This window comes from Falco naumanni, chromosome 6, assembly GCF_017639655.2.
Source record: "Falco naumanni isolate bFalNau1 chromosome 6, bFalNau1.pat, whole genome shotgun sequence".
Taxonomy (NCBI): domain Eukaryota; kingdom Metazoa; phylum Chordata; class Aves; order Falconiformes; family Falconidae; genus Falco; species Falco naumanni.
In genome coordinates this window covers 55,083,831-55,102,282 of record NC_054059.1, presented here as the reverse complement: position 1 = coordinate 55,102,282, position 18,452 = coordinate 55,083,831, and the positions used below count along the sequence as shown (strand labels likewise).

General features: G+C 37.1%; 1 protein-coding gene across 2 annotated transcripts in view; it reads right to left on the bottom strand.

The window, feature by feature from the left end:
- MED23 (mediator complex subunit 23) overlaps positions 1-18,214 on the bottom strand; it is a 40,460-nt gene extending 22,246 nt beyond the window's left edge. The window contains exons 1-12 of one of the 2 annotated variants that reach the window (XM_040597973.1): positions 18,050-18,214; positions 14,918-14,949; positions 14,722-14,809; positions 13,859-13,983; positions 13,606-13,717; positions 12,725-12,823; positions 12,064-12,165; positions 11,066-11,135; positions 9,473-9,585; positions 8,143-8,238; positions 7,540-7,557; positions 867-1,067 (exon numbers count right to left, since the gene is read on the bottom strand). In XM_040597973.1, the coding sequence (XP_040453907.1) occupies positions 867-1,067; positions 7,540-7,557; positions 8,143-8,238; positions 9,473-9,585; positions 11,066-11,135; positions 12,064-12,165; positions 12,725-12,823; positions 13,606-13,717; positions 13,859-13,983; positions 14,722-14,809; positions 14,918-14,949; positions 18,050-18,109 (1,116 nt within the window). In that variant the 5' untranslated portion in view covers positions 18,110-18,214. The remainder of the gene's footprint in view (positions 1-866; positions 1,068-7,539; positions 7,558-8,142; positions 8,239-9,472; positions 9,586-11,065; positions 11,136-12,063; positions 12,166-12,724; positions 12,824-13,605; positions 13,718-13,858; positions 13,984-14,721; positions 14,810-14,917; positions 14,950-18,049) is intronic. The other variant, XM_040597974.1, reaches the window with a different exon arrangement.
- Positions 18,215-18,452: the final 238 nt, after the last annotated feature.

Sequence of the window (18,452 nt, the reverse complement as noted above, 5' to 3'; positions counted from 1 at the left end):
TAACAGTAATTAAAGGAATGCAACCCTGGTAAAACTAATTTCAGGGATAACTAAACAAGCAGAGAATTAGAATGCCTCACAAGTGAAACGTAACATATATAGTAAATTCTGATGTAACATGGAACTGTGGACAAATGAAGATGGAACAATGTGTAGTCCATGTTAGAAATTGTATCTAAATAGCTACAAGCTGATCCTATAGTGAAGAGAAAGAACACCCCTTTCCTACCATCGATGCCATACTTTCAGTGAAGGGCTCAGGATGTTCCTGACTTACTGTAGCCCCTCCTCGCCTTTCTTATGGAGGACTGGCACCACCACCCTTAGAAGTCAAAAACACTGAACACCAGAGAAAAGGGTAAATGCTAGGAAGTGTATAGTTTTAATGGAATTATTAGGAAGTAATAATAACTTTGGACTGTGACTTCCAGTATGACTGTAATTGGACACACGATCGTTGAGTAAACTGATTAGAGAAACAAGTTCTTGCATCCATGTACATGGCATGTTTCATTAGCTCAAAAACTGAACAGGGCATTTGGTCTGTTTGAAGCTTGGCTGTAAACTGAATGCAACAGCACAGTACCCTGATCTTCTGAATTATGCCAGTTTATCTCCTTATTCTAGTCAGCACATTTTGAATCAAAATGTAATGTAACATCCTGTAACTGAATATACTAGAAACAGACCTAGCTCACCAGCAATGCAACTTGAGAATTTGACTTATTTCTACAAAGCACAACAATCAAAAATTTAATTCTTACATATAAGGTACTTATCGCAGGTGTAAGTGCCTTTTTTAAAAATGTCTTTTGTTTTGTTTTTAAAATCTCTCTTACCACCTGGGAGTGATACAAACAATTTACCTTTTGATGGAGTGACAGGACCATATGAGGAAAACTTGCAAACTGAAAGAGCACAAAGAAAATGAGCTGGCTGGAGAGATGCTGCCACAGAAGCTGACTGGTTCCACCATCATCAAACTTCTCTTCAGTCTCAGACCGTTCCATGGCATACACCACAAGATCCACCAGCTGGTCCTCCAGCACAGGGCAGCGCTGCTTGTGCTGTAAGGCAGAGATCAGATACAGTATTCCAAAAGCCTTGCCACTAACTTCAGAATTTCTACAGTTGCAGTTACAGTACAGTATTTTGACAGAAGGCTGGGAAGCATGAAATGAAGTCTGAACTTAAGTTAAGGATAAGCCAGTGTATTAAAGCTGCACTATGTTACAGGTCACAATGATTTTTACATTTTATCACACACTACATAATTCTCTATTCAGTTCCAAAACACAGATCGTCAACGCGCAAATAAAATCTGAGGATTTTGCTTTTGTTTTTTTAATAAATTCACACAGAATGTTATTTCTCTGATCTTACATTCATGGAAAACAAAGTCCATTCTTTTAATGCACTGGTGGGGGTTCTTTCATTTGTTTTGGGGTTTATTTGTTGGGTTTTTTTCCCCCTTCCTTCTTTTCTCCTTTAAGTCAATTTCAAAAGTAGGGATCACCATACAGAAGATATATCAATTACACCACCAAACCCAGAGGCAACATCCCAATACATGATAGAGGTGTTCAATGACTATTCTCTTTTTCACTCTCATTTTGGGCTCCCCTACAACCAGCAGCAGAATCAAGATTTGGTTAATACCCCTACAGTTAGGTGCTGTCCTCCTGACACAGTGCCACCTGGTACAAGATCACAGACTTCAAAATTAATCTGATAGAAGTGGTATGTTCTACAGCCTGTGAATAGAACAAAAATTACATATCATAGTGACGAGCTCTTCAGAGGTTAGATTTAGACTGCCACAATCTCCACAGAGAGATATGGAAACACAGGAATCATTTAAAATACACGCCTTCCATGATGACTTTTAATAACGGTCAAGTAAGGAATGCATTCTATATTCAGATACGTAAGTTAGTACAGATGTATGTAAAGCAGGCCTGCTACCAGTGATTTGAAACTCAGATTATAAATCTTTAATTTAAGACCATGAAGTATGTCACATATCACAAGTTCTTTAGTGTGAGGTTGGTGTATTTTATTTTGGTTTGGTTTGGTTTTTTACACCTGATGCCTGTAACATAACGCAACCTTAAAGAAAACATTATTACTTTAATGATACAAAAGAAAAGGAACTGAGCTGCTCAAACACTAATCATGAAAATGCAGTATCCCTTTCTAGAGGCAAAAAGTTGCATGTAAAAAGGTTTAAAAAGATTGCCCAAATGCTCATATAACATTTTAGGGATGCCTTAGATGAGTTCTTTGACTTACTAGCCAGGCAGCCTAAAAAACCCCTTTTAATTAATAAAGAAAGAAATAATAGAAGAAAGAGATGCTGAAAGGAGATGCTTGTTCTACCTTCATCGATGGTAGTCTTTTGCTATGAAAAAAAAGAGATTCTCTTCAATTAAAAATAAAACGCAAGAATGGGAAGAGTTGACAAAATATAGTGAACAGCATCCCCTGTTGCATGCTGTTTGCCAGCTCAAAACTGCAGAAAGCTACAATTCCAGCTGTGCTTTCTTGACACATGCTTAACACAAACCTCTAACTAAACCAGAAAGCATTGATTACATTACAGTCTCACCTTCTCTTCCAGTACACAACGCCATTATCACAGATCAACCACATTACAGGCTTACAGAGAGCAGTATTAACAACACCAGTTGAGAATACTTTGGGTTTTTTGTGGTTCGTTTTTTTCCCCCTCCCAAAGCAATTAATTATGAAGCAGAGCAGGGTGCAACAGACAACACTACAGACTAGTTTATAATCCAGCATGCAAAACTACCACGTACAGGGCTTGAAATTTAGGTTTGCTAAGCAATGGGTTAATGTCCAAAAGCCTAATCATGTTAGGCTATATTAATTTAGAATAAAGTTATTCAAAGAATACAACAGGAAAATATTACTGTTAAAAAGAAAGCCAGAATTTCCAGTAGGAATTTTCACTATTCTGAGTAATTCTAAGATTGAAAAATGTTTAGGAGCCAGGAAATAATAAAAAAAAATATTCATCTTTAATTCTGAAAATCAGCCTTTTATTGCTATAAAAACAATTTTCAAAAGGAAATATAGCAGTACTTCACATTCCATCTTCATTAATTTAATTTTCTGGCATTTTTTTTTTTCTGTACTTTCAGTGAATATACATTTTTGCATAAATTTTGTAGCTATAGTTTTGGAGCAGAAATAGAATACTGTGCTGCATAAGAATTTGCAGGATTGGGGCCTTGTTTTATTAACTGCTCATAACTGAAAGAACATCTCAGCGTATACCGAGATTAATAAAAATTAGGTGAGAGCTGATTCCCCTCACAAACAAGCAGGAGCTCATGTTTTGGTATTTTTTAAACAAAACAAAAACAAACAACAAAAAAAACCCAAACACTGTTTTGGATTATATATTAAAACATATAGCATTCAAAACCACTACTCTTTTTTTCCTAAAGAGAACATTATTCAAATTTTTGTAATTTGATTATATAAATACATATTCTCCATTTTGCCCTGAAAATAATATTTAACATCTGACAAATACATAATCTCACTGAAAACATTTTTAATCCATACAGTAATAAAGGGGCATGGGGTAAGGAAGGGGAAGTGCTACCATGAAAACTTGAAACTAAAATTTTTTGAGACCAGCCCTCTGATGGACTAGTGGTACTTTTTTAAGTGGATCAATGCTTCAATTGGGTTTGGAGTGGGGTTTTTTTGGTTGGTTGAGGTATTTTGGGGGAAGTATTTAACACGTTAAAAGTGTTCCCTGAAAGAAAAGTATCTTAAGAAGTCAGTAAGGCTAGCTGCAAGCTATTATAGTTTTTGAATATTTTAAGTAAACAACATTTAGCTCAAAAATATTTAATCAATATCTAACTTAAGAAATGGATTCATAAGACCAAACTGCAGAGCCCAAGATCCCTGCAAGAATAAACAGTCTCAAAAAGTCCAATTCAAAATGTGTAAGTTAAATGCTTGAAGTAGTTAATACAAGACAGAACTATACCTGCTCCCTCACTTCCATTTTCCAAAACTGTATGCTACCAAGACACAAAACATTAAAGCTTGCTGTTTATATTATGCCTGATTCTATTCCTACCAAATTCAGTGGGCACTCTCAAGCTTTCTTCACTAAAAAAAAAAAAAAAAAATACGGAGTAAGCTTCAACAAGGAGATTGCACTCAAGTGTTCTCAACACACACTCTTACTATCAGAAGTATATAAAAAATAACCACAGCCCTTTAATTAAAGTGCATTGTTGTGTTAACACTAGTAATACTGGATGGTAAGTTTCCAGCATCAACTTAAGATATTTTAAAAATCAAAGGGAAAGTCAGTTTTTGAATATTGCACTATGTCATTCCTCTCACTTAATGATTCTGCTTACACCACACATGGACAGACATGAAATAACATCTTCCCCAAGGAAACTATCCTGGTTTGTAACTAGGAGGGAATACAACTACACATCCACCTGAACAGAGTATGGCATAAATAATTTCCTACTCAAACTGCAGATCACCACTGCTGGTTTAAAAGGTGATCAGCCAAATATTGTATTAATAATTTTTTTCTTTAAATACTATCGCTGCTAATTAAAAGTTTTTATACCTTATAGAAACCAGACAACTGAAAATTACCTCCTCTTTCAAATATTTCCCAACCCAAAGAAATCAAAGTTTAACAAAGTTTTTCATCATTTAGAGGACTGCAATACAATCCTGACTGCAATTATGCAAGCAAAAATGGCAGTTTATCTTCATGTAAGTCTGTACATACAGCAAAGGTAAAGATATAAACCAAAATGTTCAAAGGGACTTTGTGTCCTTAAGACATTACTAAAGCTCAATTTTAAGAACCAACTGTAGGATTCCTAAATTGAATCGTACTTTGGCATCGGTGCATTGAGACACTTTGAAGTGTTTATCACTTTCCAAAAAAAACAGACTGTCACATATCTTAACGAATTATTTAAAAGATAATTAAGTATTGGGACTATCACCCCAGATCTAACAGCAGAATATAAATTGACACAGAATCCTTTAGGTTGGAAAAGACCCTTAAGATAAGAGTCCAACCATAAACTGTAATAACATACATGATAGAATACAATTTAAATTTCTGCTTCCCACAGACCAGTTCAAAAAGGTATACAAGAGAAGGTACTGTCCCACACAGAAGTTAACAGCAGCAAAAAATAAAAATCCCCAGACTCCAACAGAAGAAACGTTTTCAAGTCCATATTACTACATTTGGACTTATAGCTATAAGTTTGATGAAGGTGTAAGAAAACTCCATCCCACAACAAAATCCCACAGTAAAACTTAGAAACCTAAAGGAACATAGGAATCTATAAACTTATCAAATTTTACTCTCTTCATTTTTCTCTCTGCAAAGTTCACAGGACAGCTGGATTTGTACTCTTTTTTTTATTTTTTTTTTTATTTACACAACTCATGAGATGGCTTAAGTGAAGAGTTTTCTAACAGATCTGTTTAGTTAAGATTGAACCAGAAGATTTCATTGTTCATCTTCAAGAATATTTGAGAACTAGGACAAATTTGGCCGAACCATACCTAGTTTGTGATGCCAAAAGATTCAAATGAAGGCTCCAATCCTGCAACTGGATCTGTGTAAATAGTTGACAGGGCATACAAGCAGCTTCACATAAATCATTAATGATCATAAATATATAATGATCATTGCTTTGAGGTTTCTGTATTTATTTTGAAAGAAACCTGGCACTATTTGCATTTCTAAGTGTCTTCTATTATACTGACAATTCATTTCTGCAGGTTAGTTCAGTTCTAATAATAAAAATACAGAATAATCAGCCATTTTACTGAAAGCATCGATATAGTTACACAACTTGTGAAAAGCATGCTACTACTTTTTGTCAGGTGGCTACAATAACAAATTAATTTATAGCATGAAGTTAATTTGTACCTAAAAGTGAGTAAAATTTTAATGTTTTACACAGATTTAAACAGAGTATATTAATGTTTAAATGGAACATTAACTTCCTGTTCTATACCACTACACCACCCTACTCTGTATTTATATTTTTAACTAACAAATTTTCAACAGCCCAAACATCTTTATGCTGGTGTAACTGTAGTAACACAGCTATAGTTCATGTTCTGTCAGCATTTCCTTTATAAGCTACATTCTTCAAGTTTGTTCCTTGGCCATAAAAATTCATGCCAGGTTGAAACTTTGTGTAGGAATTGCTATACTAGTAAACAAATTTTAAGAAGTATAGTTTAATATATTTCATTATTTCGTTTAGATTTTCTTGTTACTTTTAGAGAACAGTAAGAGTTAAAAACCAGCATTTTTAATATCAATGTTTTTTGACCTGAAGGCACAGACCATACATATGTAGTTAGAAGACTAAAATGGGTTCAATATATTTTTTTTCTAGATCTTGTATAATTTACCAGCTACAAGATGCATAGATACAAGATGCAGCAGTTAATTAACTGAATGTAGACACAGAAATAGACACAGAATACAAATACTACTCATTTCAACACTAACCCTAGCAGCTCGTTTCCAAGGTTTAACATTCCAGCTGCTTTAAGTCTCAAATACAAAAGCCTGTCATATACAACACGGAGTACTGTTTGCCAAGATGTAGGAATCTGCGCATTCAAAAACATTGTCCCAATCCAGAAAGAGCACTGGTGTATTTCACTTACAATGGGAAATATACACAAGGTTTCAGGATCATGTAAATTTTATAGTCAAGTTACAAATCTGAAAAAAGTTTCTTGAATGGAAACACTGACACAACCTTCACTATAGTATTGCAAACAGCAACGCTATTTTATAAATCTTGAACATGTTTTTTTTAAAGTAGGTGTGGAATTGATTATTGTAACAAGGGATCAACTGTAAATATAATACACATAATTCAAATTTCAAGTGGAAATCCACTTGGTTGATTTGCTCAGGTGTTTATTAATTTGTTTACACAAGTAGTCAAATTTTAAGGTACTACTTTTCACATGGTATTCTGCACTACATTTCTTTCACCTAGCCTGGAGAATATTAGAATTGCCTGTTGGGAAGTTTGTTTACAGAGGCTTCCTGCTGATAAGAAAATTCCACTAGTAAAGTTTTTTGGATTTTTTATGTAAACATGTATCTGCAGCTTAATTTTACAATCACGTGCAGTGGATGTTTTTCCACCTGCATAAGGAAAGAAATTTTGAACTAAAAATCTCTCCTGATCTGAAAATTCCAGCAGATAAGGTAAAAGTTCTTATGACTGGTAAGGTAAATGGCAGCAGTCCATTCTAACAAAAATTTTAGGACCAAAGGACCACTGACTGTCAGCTTTATACTACATCTCTCATATCTCTAGAGATTTGTAGTAAGAATTTGTCCTTGACTAATGGTCCTGCCAATTTCAAGCCCTGACTGTACATGTATTCTCTAACTAGAATCAGTGGCTACAAAGCGGCCAGCGTATCGTTAGTCACAATACAACAGTAAGGTTGTGAACATACCTGAGCAATGTTCAAGGTCTAGAGCATTGGAGGATGGGCAGGACAAGACAGGACAGAACAAAAATAAAGGAAGAAAAAAAGAAAAGACAAAACAGTGACTATGAGGCCAGCCTCAAGGTTCCCCAAGTCAGACTAAGCCCTCCCATTCTAAGGTATAAAAAGAAAAAACAATCAAAAAAAACACCAAAACCCAGCTTCTCACTGTTTTAATACTACAACATGCCAATATAACAGAATACAACAATGCTTTAAAAACTGATGAACAATAACCATTTTTATTGTTTGAGCTAGCAGTCTCCTACTGTCTGTCAAAGGTGTACTTGAGGCTGGCCTTATAGGAAAAAAAAGCAATGCCAAAAAAAAATCATATTTTAAATCTCCACTTTTCAATTTAACATTCGTAAAGCAATATACAAATGATAGGAACAACAGTGTCCAATTAACCTAATGTGATCTCATAAAAAAATAAAATAACATAAAAAAAAAAAAATCACTCTCTGGACCTAAACTGTTTTGCTTAGTTAGCTATAGCAAAGAAAAGAGAAAAAGAATAGTGCAGATTCTGTGCAGAATTAAATCATGTGTTACAGCATAGTACAGTACCTGCTTATTCAGACCTAGCATATTGCAGACCATATCCCTTGAATACGGTTGTTCCAGCACATATCGCAACAAAGCAGTCTGTGGCTCAAACAGATCCTTGAAAAAAAAAAAGCAATCACACACAAACATATATTGCCTCTAGATTACGTTTAATATTGAGTTTACGTTTAACTGAGTTAAACAATGCAAGAATGAATGTTTAATTTATGCTGATAGGTATTATCTGGCAGATCTTTTTGGTCTCTGATACCCAAAAGTATGGAGGAAATAATCACAGCTCTTAAGAAGTGACAGATTTTATGGAGACCAAGCAGAAGAACATTCTTCATCCAATAAAAGAACGGTACATGTTTTGAAACAGACTTGAAATACTAGAAGACCGTCGAGAACTCAAAGGAAGCCAGGAAAGACAACTGGGAAGCACATGACCAAGAAGCATAAAAATCATGAGTAGCATGAAGACAGCAGATACAGAACAACTGCTCACTGTATCCTCCAATAGCTGAATAAGTTTAAAGAAAAACGCTATCTGAAGCTAGGTTCAAAACAAACAGAAGGAGCCGATTCCTTATGCAACATAAAAGTTGAAATGCGGAACTCCTTGTCAAAGGGATGTGGAGGATGCTAAAAGCTTACACGGGCCGAAGAGGAGACTGAACAAATATTTGGAAGAGGAAGGTTTAGTAAATATACAGAAAGCAAATCTGCTGCAGGGAACACCCAAAATGATAATGGCTATACAGTGTGAACACTATATATGTCATTAGATATACTATCTATATTCTTCCTTAGATACCTAGCATACCAGAATATGTGATGCTGGACAACGTGGACTTTTGTCCTGATCCTTTACAATTTTTAAATTCTTTTGGTACAGCACTATTTCACATTCAAAGTTTTGAGTTTAAATAAGATAACTTAAATATTTAAGTTTGAATTGTGAAATTCGTTTCCTATAGAATAACAAAGTTCACAGAAAAGAAGAAATTACCTTCCCATTCTCTTACATCTTCCCATTGCTAAACTAATTTTCCAGACAACTCTTTGCTCTCACTTGCTCTTTCACATGCACACACCCGCAAAGCACATTAAAAATCTCATGTTCTTCCGCATTCTGGGCACGGGTTATACCACACACTACTTCAAAGGTCCTTTGCATATAGCTTGCAATCACTGAAGTATTTAATACAGTGAAAACTTCTATGGCTTCAATGTCAGCCTAGCTGGAACAACTAGATATTAACAGTTTAAATTATTTTTTTCCCTCTAATGACATAAAAATTTTGTATTTATTGAATATAACATGCTTAAGAAACTTAATAAGGCATACCTTATCATATGGTAAGAGACCTTTCAAAGGAAAGCGAAGGGTTGTAGGATCCAGCTTCCATGAGTTGCACATGGCACCTGAGTTATTTACCACAGGAAGAAGACTACAGCGACCTACATGCAATGAAACATAAATCCTAAAACAGTGAAACTGGCCTATTATTTAATCATTCTGATACAAAAACTAGCCTCAGTCACTTTTATGCTCTCCTTAAATTTCCAGTTTAAAGCTTTTTACCATAGGAATGCTTCAGGCTGACTTTATTTTCCTAATTTTCAACTAATGAAATATCTAAGGAGTAAAATCCCCATTTATTCAGATTGGGTATCCAAAACCAAAAGTATTTGCAAATATTCACCTAACAGTGCCCTTTTAGGTTACCAAAAGACTGTTCCATTGCCGTCGCTTGACCTAGGGATTTAATTTTGCTTCACTGACCCTTCCTGCAATGAAAATGGTATTACTAACCTAAGTATATAATCAACTCTTTTGATTTTCCTTCATCCACCACGGAAGATAAACTGTGCGCAGGAAACAGTTCAGCAAACTAGTCAAATACAAGTGTCTGTACCCCAGTTAGTCAGTGGAGATCTAGTCAATTCAGTCAATGTAGGCCAATGTGATTCAGCTGATCACACATGACAAGTTTTTTGCAGGGTAAACTTAGGACTTGTTGGTCAGTGTAGATTAGGCACCTGGGATTTATTTCAGCTGCTTAAACCTAAACATTTGATATGAGCCCTTAGCACACCTGCATACCAGCATCTAAATTTAGGTGCATACAGGTCATTTACACACGCAAGACGTGTAAAAATTTGTGCATGATCCCTGTGACTCATACGCATTAGAGCTATGCCACCCTTTCAATAGAAGAATAACCACTGCTTCCGAAAGACAAAATTCTTTGGAGCTCTACAGATGAATTTACACTCTTAACGTCTGCACTGAAGAAGCTCAGTTGCAATAATCCTTGCTCAGACCTAAGAAATACTGCAGCTGTTTAATCTCAAAGAAAACAGAAGACATTTTTGAAGAAAAATGCAATGGGCATCATATTAGAACAGTCAAATTTGATTCTTCAGTTTTCTAGCAATAAATAAAGGAGTATTCCTTTCACAGAAAAGGAGAACCAGTACTCTCTAGAGCTAGGAAATGTTCACACAGAAGCCTGCGACAACAGGGATAAGACTGAGCAGCTACAAAAGCTCCAATGGAAACTGAAGTCAGAAAACACTCTGTGACTAACACACTAGTGGATCCGTATTAACTCAAAATCCTTGAGCAAAGAAAACCTACAATTTCCTTAATGTCTACTGTAGTTAGAAACTACATGGCCATGTAACAAGCAGTACACTTCCACTACCAACTTGTAGTAAAAAATTATTTTGATCTCATCACAATGAATTAATCTCTTCGAAGCAAAAAAAAAAATAAGAGAAGCAAGTCTGAGAACAAGCCAACATGAGTAAAGATACTACGTGAAACATAAACTCTGAATCATTTTGCTTAGGCAAATATATGCCCTAAAGGGTATAAGAACCAAAATAGTCCAAATAATTTATTTTGAAGAAATTAATGAAGTCATTCTCTTACCACAAATGGAATTTATTCTTGCTGTAGGTCTGAAGGTATCCACAAAATCCGATACTAAATTACCTAGTAACTGGGTGAGGAGAGAGGAAAAAATAAGTTAAAGGTTTAAGTTCCAGATACTGATAAGGACTATTTAAGACTTAAAAACAGTTTATACATTTTAATAAAACATACAGGAATCTACTACAATAACTAGCTTCCTACACATTTCAATATGCTGGAAAAAATCATCCAGAACCTAAAACCACAAAAGGAAAAATGTGACTTTGTAAAGAAGGGACAGGAAGCACTCTTAGTTTGCACCTGAGTAAAAGTTTATATAATAACTGTTTCTCCCATACATACTGTATTATTTCAGTGCACACCATTTAGTAACAGATGATTCAAGAAAAACTTTAGAATTTTTGTTCACAACAAATCTCTGTTTGTGTCTGAATAACGATTCCACAAAAACAAAGGACCCAGATTAGCACACTCTGGATGGCTCAAAAAGCCGGTAACAGTCTTCCCATTAATTCCAGGGAGTCAAAATTTTATCCTTTTGCCAACACCTAGTTATTTCAACAGAATACAAAACTAATAACTGTATCAACATTACATTCTTTCTGGAAACAATGATCATTTTCATTGCACCAGAGCCCCAAGTATTTTCGCTAACTGAATTTAACAAAAAGAAAACACTGGTCAGCTATTTAAAGTGACAGAGAAAGCACAAACTTATAGGTAAGCATTTCCAAATATATTCAACAAAACCAACTGAGTGCTTCAAGAGTTTCAAACATCAGGCCATAAGTCAAAACTATGTCATCAATTTCATGCAAGAACACAGGGAGCTACTGCTGCAATCACATCAAGTCTGTATCTTAATTTACATGCCTAAACACAACGCTTACTGTTGCATAGAACTAAAATCTTCATTTAAACTTTGTTTTTAAAAAATGAAAGTAATTTTGTTTTGTGTGGAACAAAACTCAGATTACATGATCTGATATCATTACCCAATGGGGAAGTTTTCCTTCAGGGTACAGTTTTCTGATTTCTGTTACTGCAAAGTAGGCAGGTAACAAACATGCATTTCTTTCCAAAATGTAGGCTACCACCTATAAATAAAAAAATACATCAGTGTAAAAGACTTTGGATAAAGTAAACAAAGGTGTAGCCTGTCTACCAGTCTGTAGCAGCCCATGAAAGAGAGTTAAAATACTCTTTCTTAAGTTGTATTCTGATAATACTACATTAGTTTCAAACCTGTTTTCCATTGTACAGGTGTAAGTTATATTGTTTAAGCCTAAGTAAAACTATGCCTTATGTCTGCCTACAAAGTATTGAAAACAATTACTATTTTTAGTCTCTAAGGACAAAAATAAAGAAATTAATCTTGATACTATATCTCATACATCTTAACTTAGGTCAGTCAAACACTGGGCCTGACTCTCCTGTTAGAGATTTTAGTGCTGATCTACAATATCCCCAAAAATCTCTGTTTACTGTATAAAATAGAACTACAGAAAAGAATTAAAGAGCACAAACAGTAAGTCTTTGCATTGAACTGTACCGACTCTGAAAGACAGCCATCCCAGCTACTAGAAATTCACCAATAACAAAAGAATGAGGCCTATCTTCCTCTGCAGGGATAATATTCAAAGTTCAGATAGTTACCTCTCTTGCTGCTAAAAGTTGCTGTACAACAGCTGAGCTCACAGTGTTTGGAATTGTTAAGATTTTCTCTAGGATCACTTTCAACAGATCACGCACACCCTAAAAGAAAGCACTCAAAATTAATGTTCCCAGATCCTCTTTATTTCTGGCAGAAACATTACACAAGAAATAGTCAGACAATATTTTGACAGACAAATTAGTTGTTTGTTGCTTAGTGTCAGAAGACAGGCTTCCACTGAGAATGTAAATGCTAATGACTTTAAACTCCTTACAGAACTTCTCCATTTTAGGATACCACAGATGAGAAAGTAACTGTCAAAATTTTGATGTGCATCCAGAGACATCCAACCTACAATCCAGCCTACTTGTGCTGACCAACGTACAATGCTGTAGTTTATGTTTTTCGCTCTAACATGCTCACCAATGCTGGTGAGATGATTCTCTGCAAGACATACACGCTTTCATACTCTTTCTGTTAAGAGCTGTAGCCTGCCAAAGACTGGGCTTTCAGGACCTTTTTCCTATGTAGCAAGAGGGGTCAGAGCAGATGACAGAACTTCAGCCTTAACGCTTCATAGTAGTACTTTCCCATGTGTGCTACTTCTGCAACTGCGTTAGGGTTACTTAGCTTGTAACTGAAATGAGGGATGAAAGATGACTGTGTAATACAGAAAAGAGTAGGAAGAATTACATTGTTCATACAGAATTACCCATCAAGGTAAAGCTCAACTATGAAAAAGCATTAAAAGTGGTCTCAGCGAATTATTTTTCTTTCATAATCAAAGCAGACTTTGAAACACCGACTGTGTCTGACAAAATCATAAAAACAAAGCCAGAAAATACCACGTCTTAGCACAAAGAAAGGAATGGGTGGAAGATACCTTGTAGTCTACACCACCAATAATCTTCCGGACCAATTTAAATGTTAGTGCCCACAACTGTGTCCTTTCCCACTCAAGTGTATCAGAATTTATCAGAGATTCACAAACCATCCTAGAAAAAGGAGACAACGCAAGAATGAATGACAGATAATAAACACATATTATCCAGCAATAATTTTACAATGCCTTCGCAAAATACCATCCAATATTACAATTTGTATGCATCCCATCGATTCACTCTGACGCAGCTTACCTGGGTGGCAAAAGTCCAGTTTCTACTGCCATAGCTAAACAGTCATAAAGAAAAGAGATTCTTTTAGGACTATGCTGGCTATGAATGAATCTTACAATCCACTGGACACACTGTTCATGGGATTCCTGAAAAAGCAGTAGAGGGAAGAATACAGGTAGTGAAACAAACTGCATAATTTGTACAGTATCCTACCATGAAGAAATGAAACAAATACAAGAACAAGATTATAATGACAGAAGTTGTCCAGTTGTCCCACATACAGTTATTTCTACAAGTCTTTTGGTCTGATTTTTAACAAGTCCAGCCATCCAGTACTGTTAACACCTCCTAGTGAAACATCGATTTCTATAGTCAACTTTGGTTTTCACATATAAGTTAGCACAGAATAGAACAAAATAGAACTTTTCTACATTATCCTTTCCTTTTCACAGTTACAATCAAATTCAATGAAAACCAAGATGACCAGGTCTCCAATTACAGAACAGTGCCTAGAGATACCTAACTTTTAGAAGGTAATTTTTGAACATAAACAATTATTTTTTTTTCCCCTACCTACTCAGTTCTACCAGAAATCTTGAAACAACTACTTTTTTTTGTTTATTTCTTTACTATTATACTTCCATTTACTTATATTTATTTGCACTGTACACCAACCTCTGATGAACAATTATATAATTTTGTAAATGTCAAAACCAATCCTTTTTCTTGCAAAGTCTTCCTATATTCTTTACTGCACCACATCTGAAACTAGATTCTGAATGACTGGACACAGACCTCAGCTTGAGTGTTTGTCTACTGGACAAGGTATCGCTATATTAAAAGAAGTACCTAAAGTACACATAAGCAACAAATTAAATGCTAACCTGGGAAAGACTGCTCCAGAACTGTCTAAAAGCACCCAGGCAGCTGATCAGTTTGGTTCTCTCATCTTCAGGAGTGTCCATAAACATACTAATGTAAAAAGAACATTAGTTATTAGCAGTACCTAATGAAAAAGCACAAGCGGAAAAATTCATTTATACAGAAATTCTTGCACAAATAAACCAGTATTAAACTCACCCAGGAAAAGCTTCTTCAATTACTTCTGTTTTCTGTAAGACAAAAACCCCAAGTGAGCTATTGTAAAAAGGTTTTCTTTGAGTATCACACCACTAGGATGAAGCGCAACAGAATAAGTTGCACTGTTACAGGACTGTATCAGAGAAAGATGTATTTCTTCTGCTATGCTAGACTCTTTCAAAGCTGAGGTTGCTTTGTTTTCATATAAACAATATACCTTGTGCATCCAGATTAAGGCTCTTTGTTTTGTGGTTTGTTTCTTTTTCTTCTAAACACCAAGAGATTAATTTACTTTGTAAAATTGGATAAACTGTTAGATTCTTTTATTGCAGCTCTTTTTTCATACTTTGAAAAAATTAATGTTTTTGAATATAATTGTTTTTATTCTAGTTATGTTCCATGACACTCACACAAATCAATCACATACTTTCTTATCCGAGTTAGAAGCATTGCATTTAAATTCCATTGAGTGATTAGACAGTCTTGTACTAGGTGAAAGATTATATATGAATATCCAATTTCCCCCTTATAAAACATTCCTTTTTTTAAACTGCAATTTGGTCAAAGGCTTCTACATCATTATTCTAATACATCAGCAAACAGGTTCTGGAAAATACTACCCTACATCTTTTTCTACCTTCTGTAAGTATTTCGTATTATACTCAGATGTGATCTATAACTTACCACTATGTATTTTCATTTTTATATTGTAGATAACATCTACAATATTGTAGATAATAATATATATTATAACAATTGACCACTATGTATTTTCATTTTTATATTGTAGAAATATCAGCATGTTAACAAAATAATCTTTCTGGTATCCTTTTCAATCATACATCCTAGAACTGCCTGTCACTGCTATGCACAGCTTTCTCACGAAGCAAAAGAGAAATCGTCAACTGTTCGTCAAAAGTTAGCTGCTGTCCACCAAGTTGGTAACAGCAGCAGTGAAACTAAGTACTCACTATTTCCTCAGTTCTGGCTTCAAAAATTCAACGAAATTTTGTAAGGATTTGTTTTATTATTTTTTTTTTTTTTGGGGGGGGGGGTGTTACATAAAAAATCTAGGCAAATAACATTGCTTAAATACAGGCAATGTGACAGCACACTCAAATCACAATGTTAAACACGTGAAAACATAATCCAAATGACAGTGCCAAAACAAGAAACCAATCTGGTATGGGCAATTAATATGCTACAAGCAACTTAACACCATTCAAAGAAAAGTACATCATGCATTTTTTAATACAAACATAAAACAGAAAGAAAAAAACAACCTTCTCTCTACTGAAATTCATCATATGGACATCTTTTTCAATTACACTTCTCTACAAGACCTACATATTCTTTACAGTTCAGGTAATTTGATTGGCCTCTTCTATCTGAAGTGTCAGTCAGGACTTTATCAGCTACTGTCACCCCACTGTTTCTGACCATGAAGTGCTCAAATCTACCAATAAGTTCACTCATTTGTGCTCTATAAAACAACGATCTAATTACCCAATGACTCAGGTTCACAAGGGGAAAGTCCTGCTTAACTAATCTGATATCCTATGATAAGGTCACCTGCCTCGAGGATAAAGGGAAAACAGTGGATATAGTTTTTCTGGATTTTAGTAAGGCTTTTGATACTGTCCCTCACAGCACCTTTCTAGACAAGCTGTCCAGCCATGGGATGACCACTGTGTGCACTGTGTGAAGAACTGCCTGAAGGGCAAAGCTCAAAGAATTGTAGTGAATGGGGCTGCATCTGGCTGGCAACCAGTCACCAGTGGTGTTCCTCTGGGCTCAATTCTAGGGCCAGTCCTGTTCAACATCTTTATTGATGATCTGGATGAAGAGGTTGAATGAACCATTAGCAAGTTTGCTGACGATACTAAACTGGGAGGTGCTGTTGACTTTCTCAAAGGACAAGATACCTTGCAGAGGGATCTAGACAGACTGAAGCACTAAGCAATCATCAGTGGCATGAAATTTAATAAGAACAAGTGCTGGATCCTGCACCTAGGACAGAGTAACGTCAGGTAAAAGTACAAAGCAGGAGAGGAACGGAGTAGCTGGAGAGCAGCCCTGCAGAAAGCGAACTGGGGGTGCTGGTCAACAGCAGGCTCAGTGTGAGTCAGCAGTGTGCCCTGGCACCCAAGAGGACAAACCACATCCTGGGGTGCATCAAATACAGTATAACCAGCAGATCAAGAGAAGTGATTATCCTGCTGCATTCAGCATTGGTGCAGCCTCTCACCGAGTACTGTGTGCAGTTCTGGGCCCCACCATTTAAGATGGATGTGAAGGTCCCTGAGTGAAGCCAGAGGAAGGCAACAAAGCTGTTGACAGGGCTGGAAGGAATGTACTGTGAGGTGCAGATGAGGTCTCCGGGTTTGTCTAGTTTAGAAAGAAGGAGGCTGAAGGGCGATCTCATTGCTCTCTGCTGCTTCCCAAGGAAGGGAAGTGGAGAGGGCGATGCTGATCTCTTCTCCCTGGCATCCAGTGACAGGACACATGGGAACAGGTCAAAGCTGCGGCAGGGGAGGTTTAGACTGGACATTAGGAAGCATTTCTTTACTAAGAGAGTGGTCAAACACTGGAGAAGGCTTCCTAGAGGTGGTCGATGCCCTCATCAGTGTTTGGACTTAATAACAGGCTTTAATTTTTGGTCAGCCCTGAACTGGTCAGGCAGTTGGACTGATGATTGTTGTAGGTCCATTCCAACTGAAGTACTCTAATAACCTACTGAACTATGCTTCATTTTGCAGATAGCATGGTATGGGTGTATTTCCATGACCTGCTCATTATGCTGCCTCCTCAAGACATTCATCTTCTCATAGCCTCCCTCGAAGCACCTCCTTAAACTGCTTATTCTACAGAATAAGCCAGCACACTAGAATTTGGCTTTGGGTAAGCAATCTGCCTCTCACTGTTTTACTCCCAGTCCTACTCTGCGTCAGCTTCTTCATAGAAACTGAGCCAAGCGAGGATTTCGGCTCTGACAAACCACCTCCCCCACGCATCCCCCGGGCACACGTCGCGACGGGCCCGCCGACGGTACAGCACAGGAGGGCGCCAGGCCCCGGCCTGCCCACACCGCTCCCCCTCGTCCCCGCGGCGGCGCTCCGGGGACAGACTCACCACCACCTCCTCGAAGATGCTCTGTAACTGCGTCTCCATAGGCACCATGGGGATCGCCATAATGCCAGGCCGCGCCGCGCCCCGCCACCGAGCGCCGGCCCCCGCCGGGCCCTTTGTCAGGCGGAGACGGCGGCGCGGCGCTCCCTCCCCCGCCGGAAGCTCCGTCCCCGGTGCCGCTCCCCGGGAAGCGGCTGCTCAGCCCGGCCGTTCCGGCGGCGGAAGCGTTCCGGGCGGCAACGACCGCCCCTGCCCGCCCGACGCGGGGCTCGGCCCCTCCGCCTGGCCGCCCCTAGGCGCTGCCGGCGGCGGGGCGAAGAGGGAGCTGAATCCGAAGGGGAGAAGCGGCAGCCCTGTTAAATTTGGGAGGGATTATTTACTTGCTTAGGCTTCTTTGGGTTTTGAA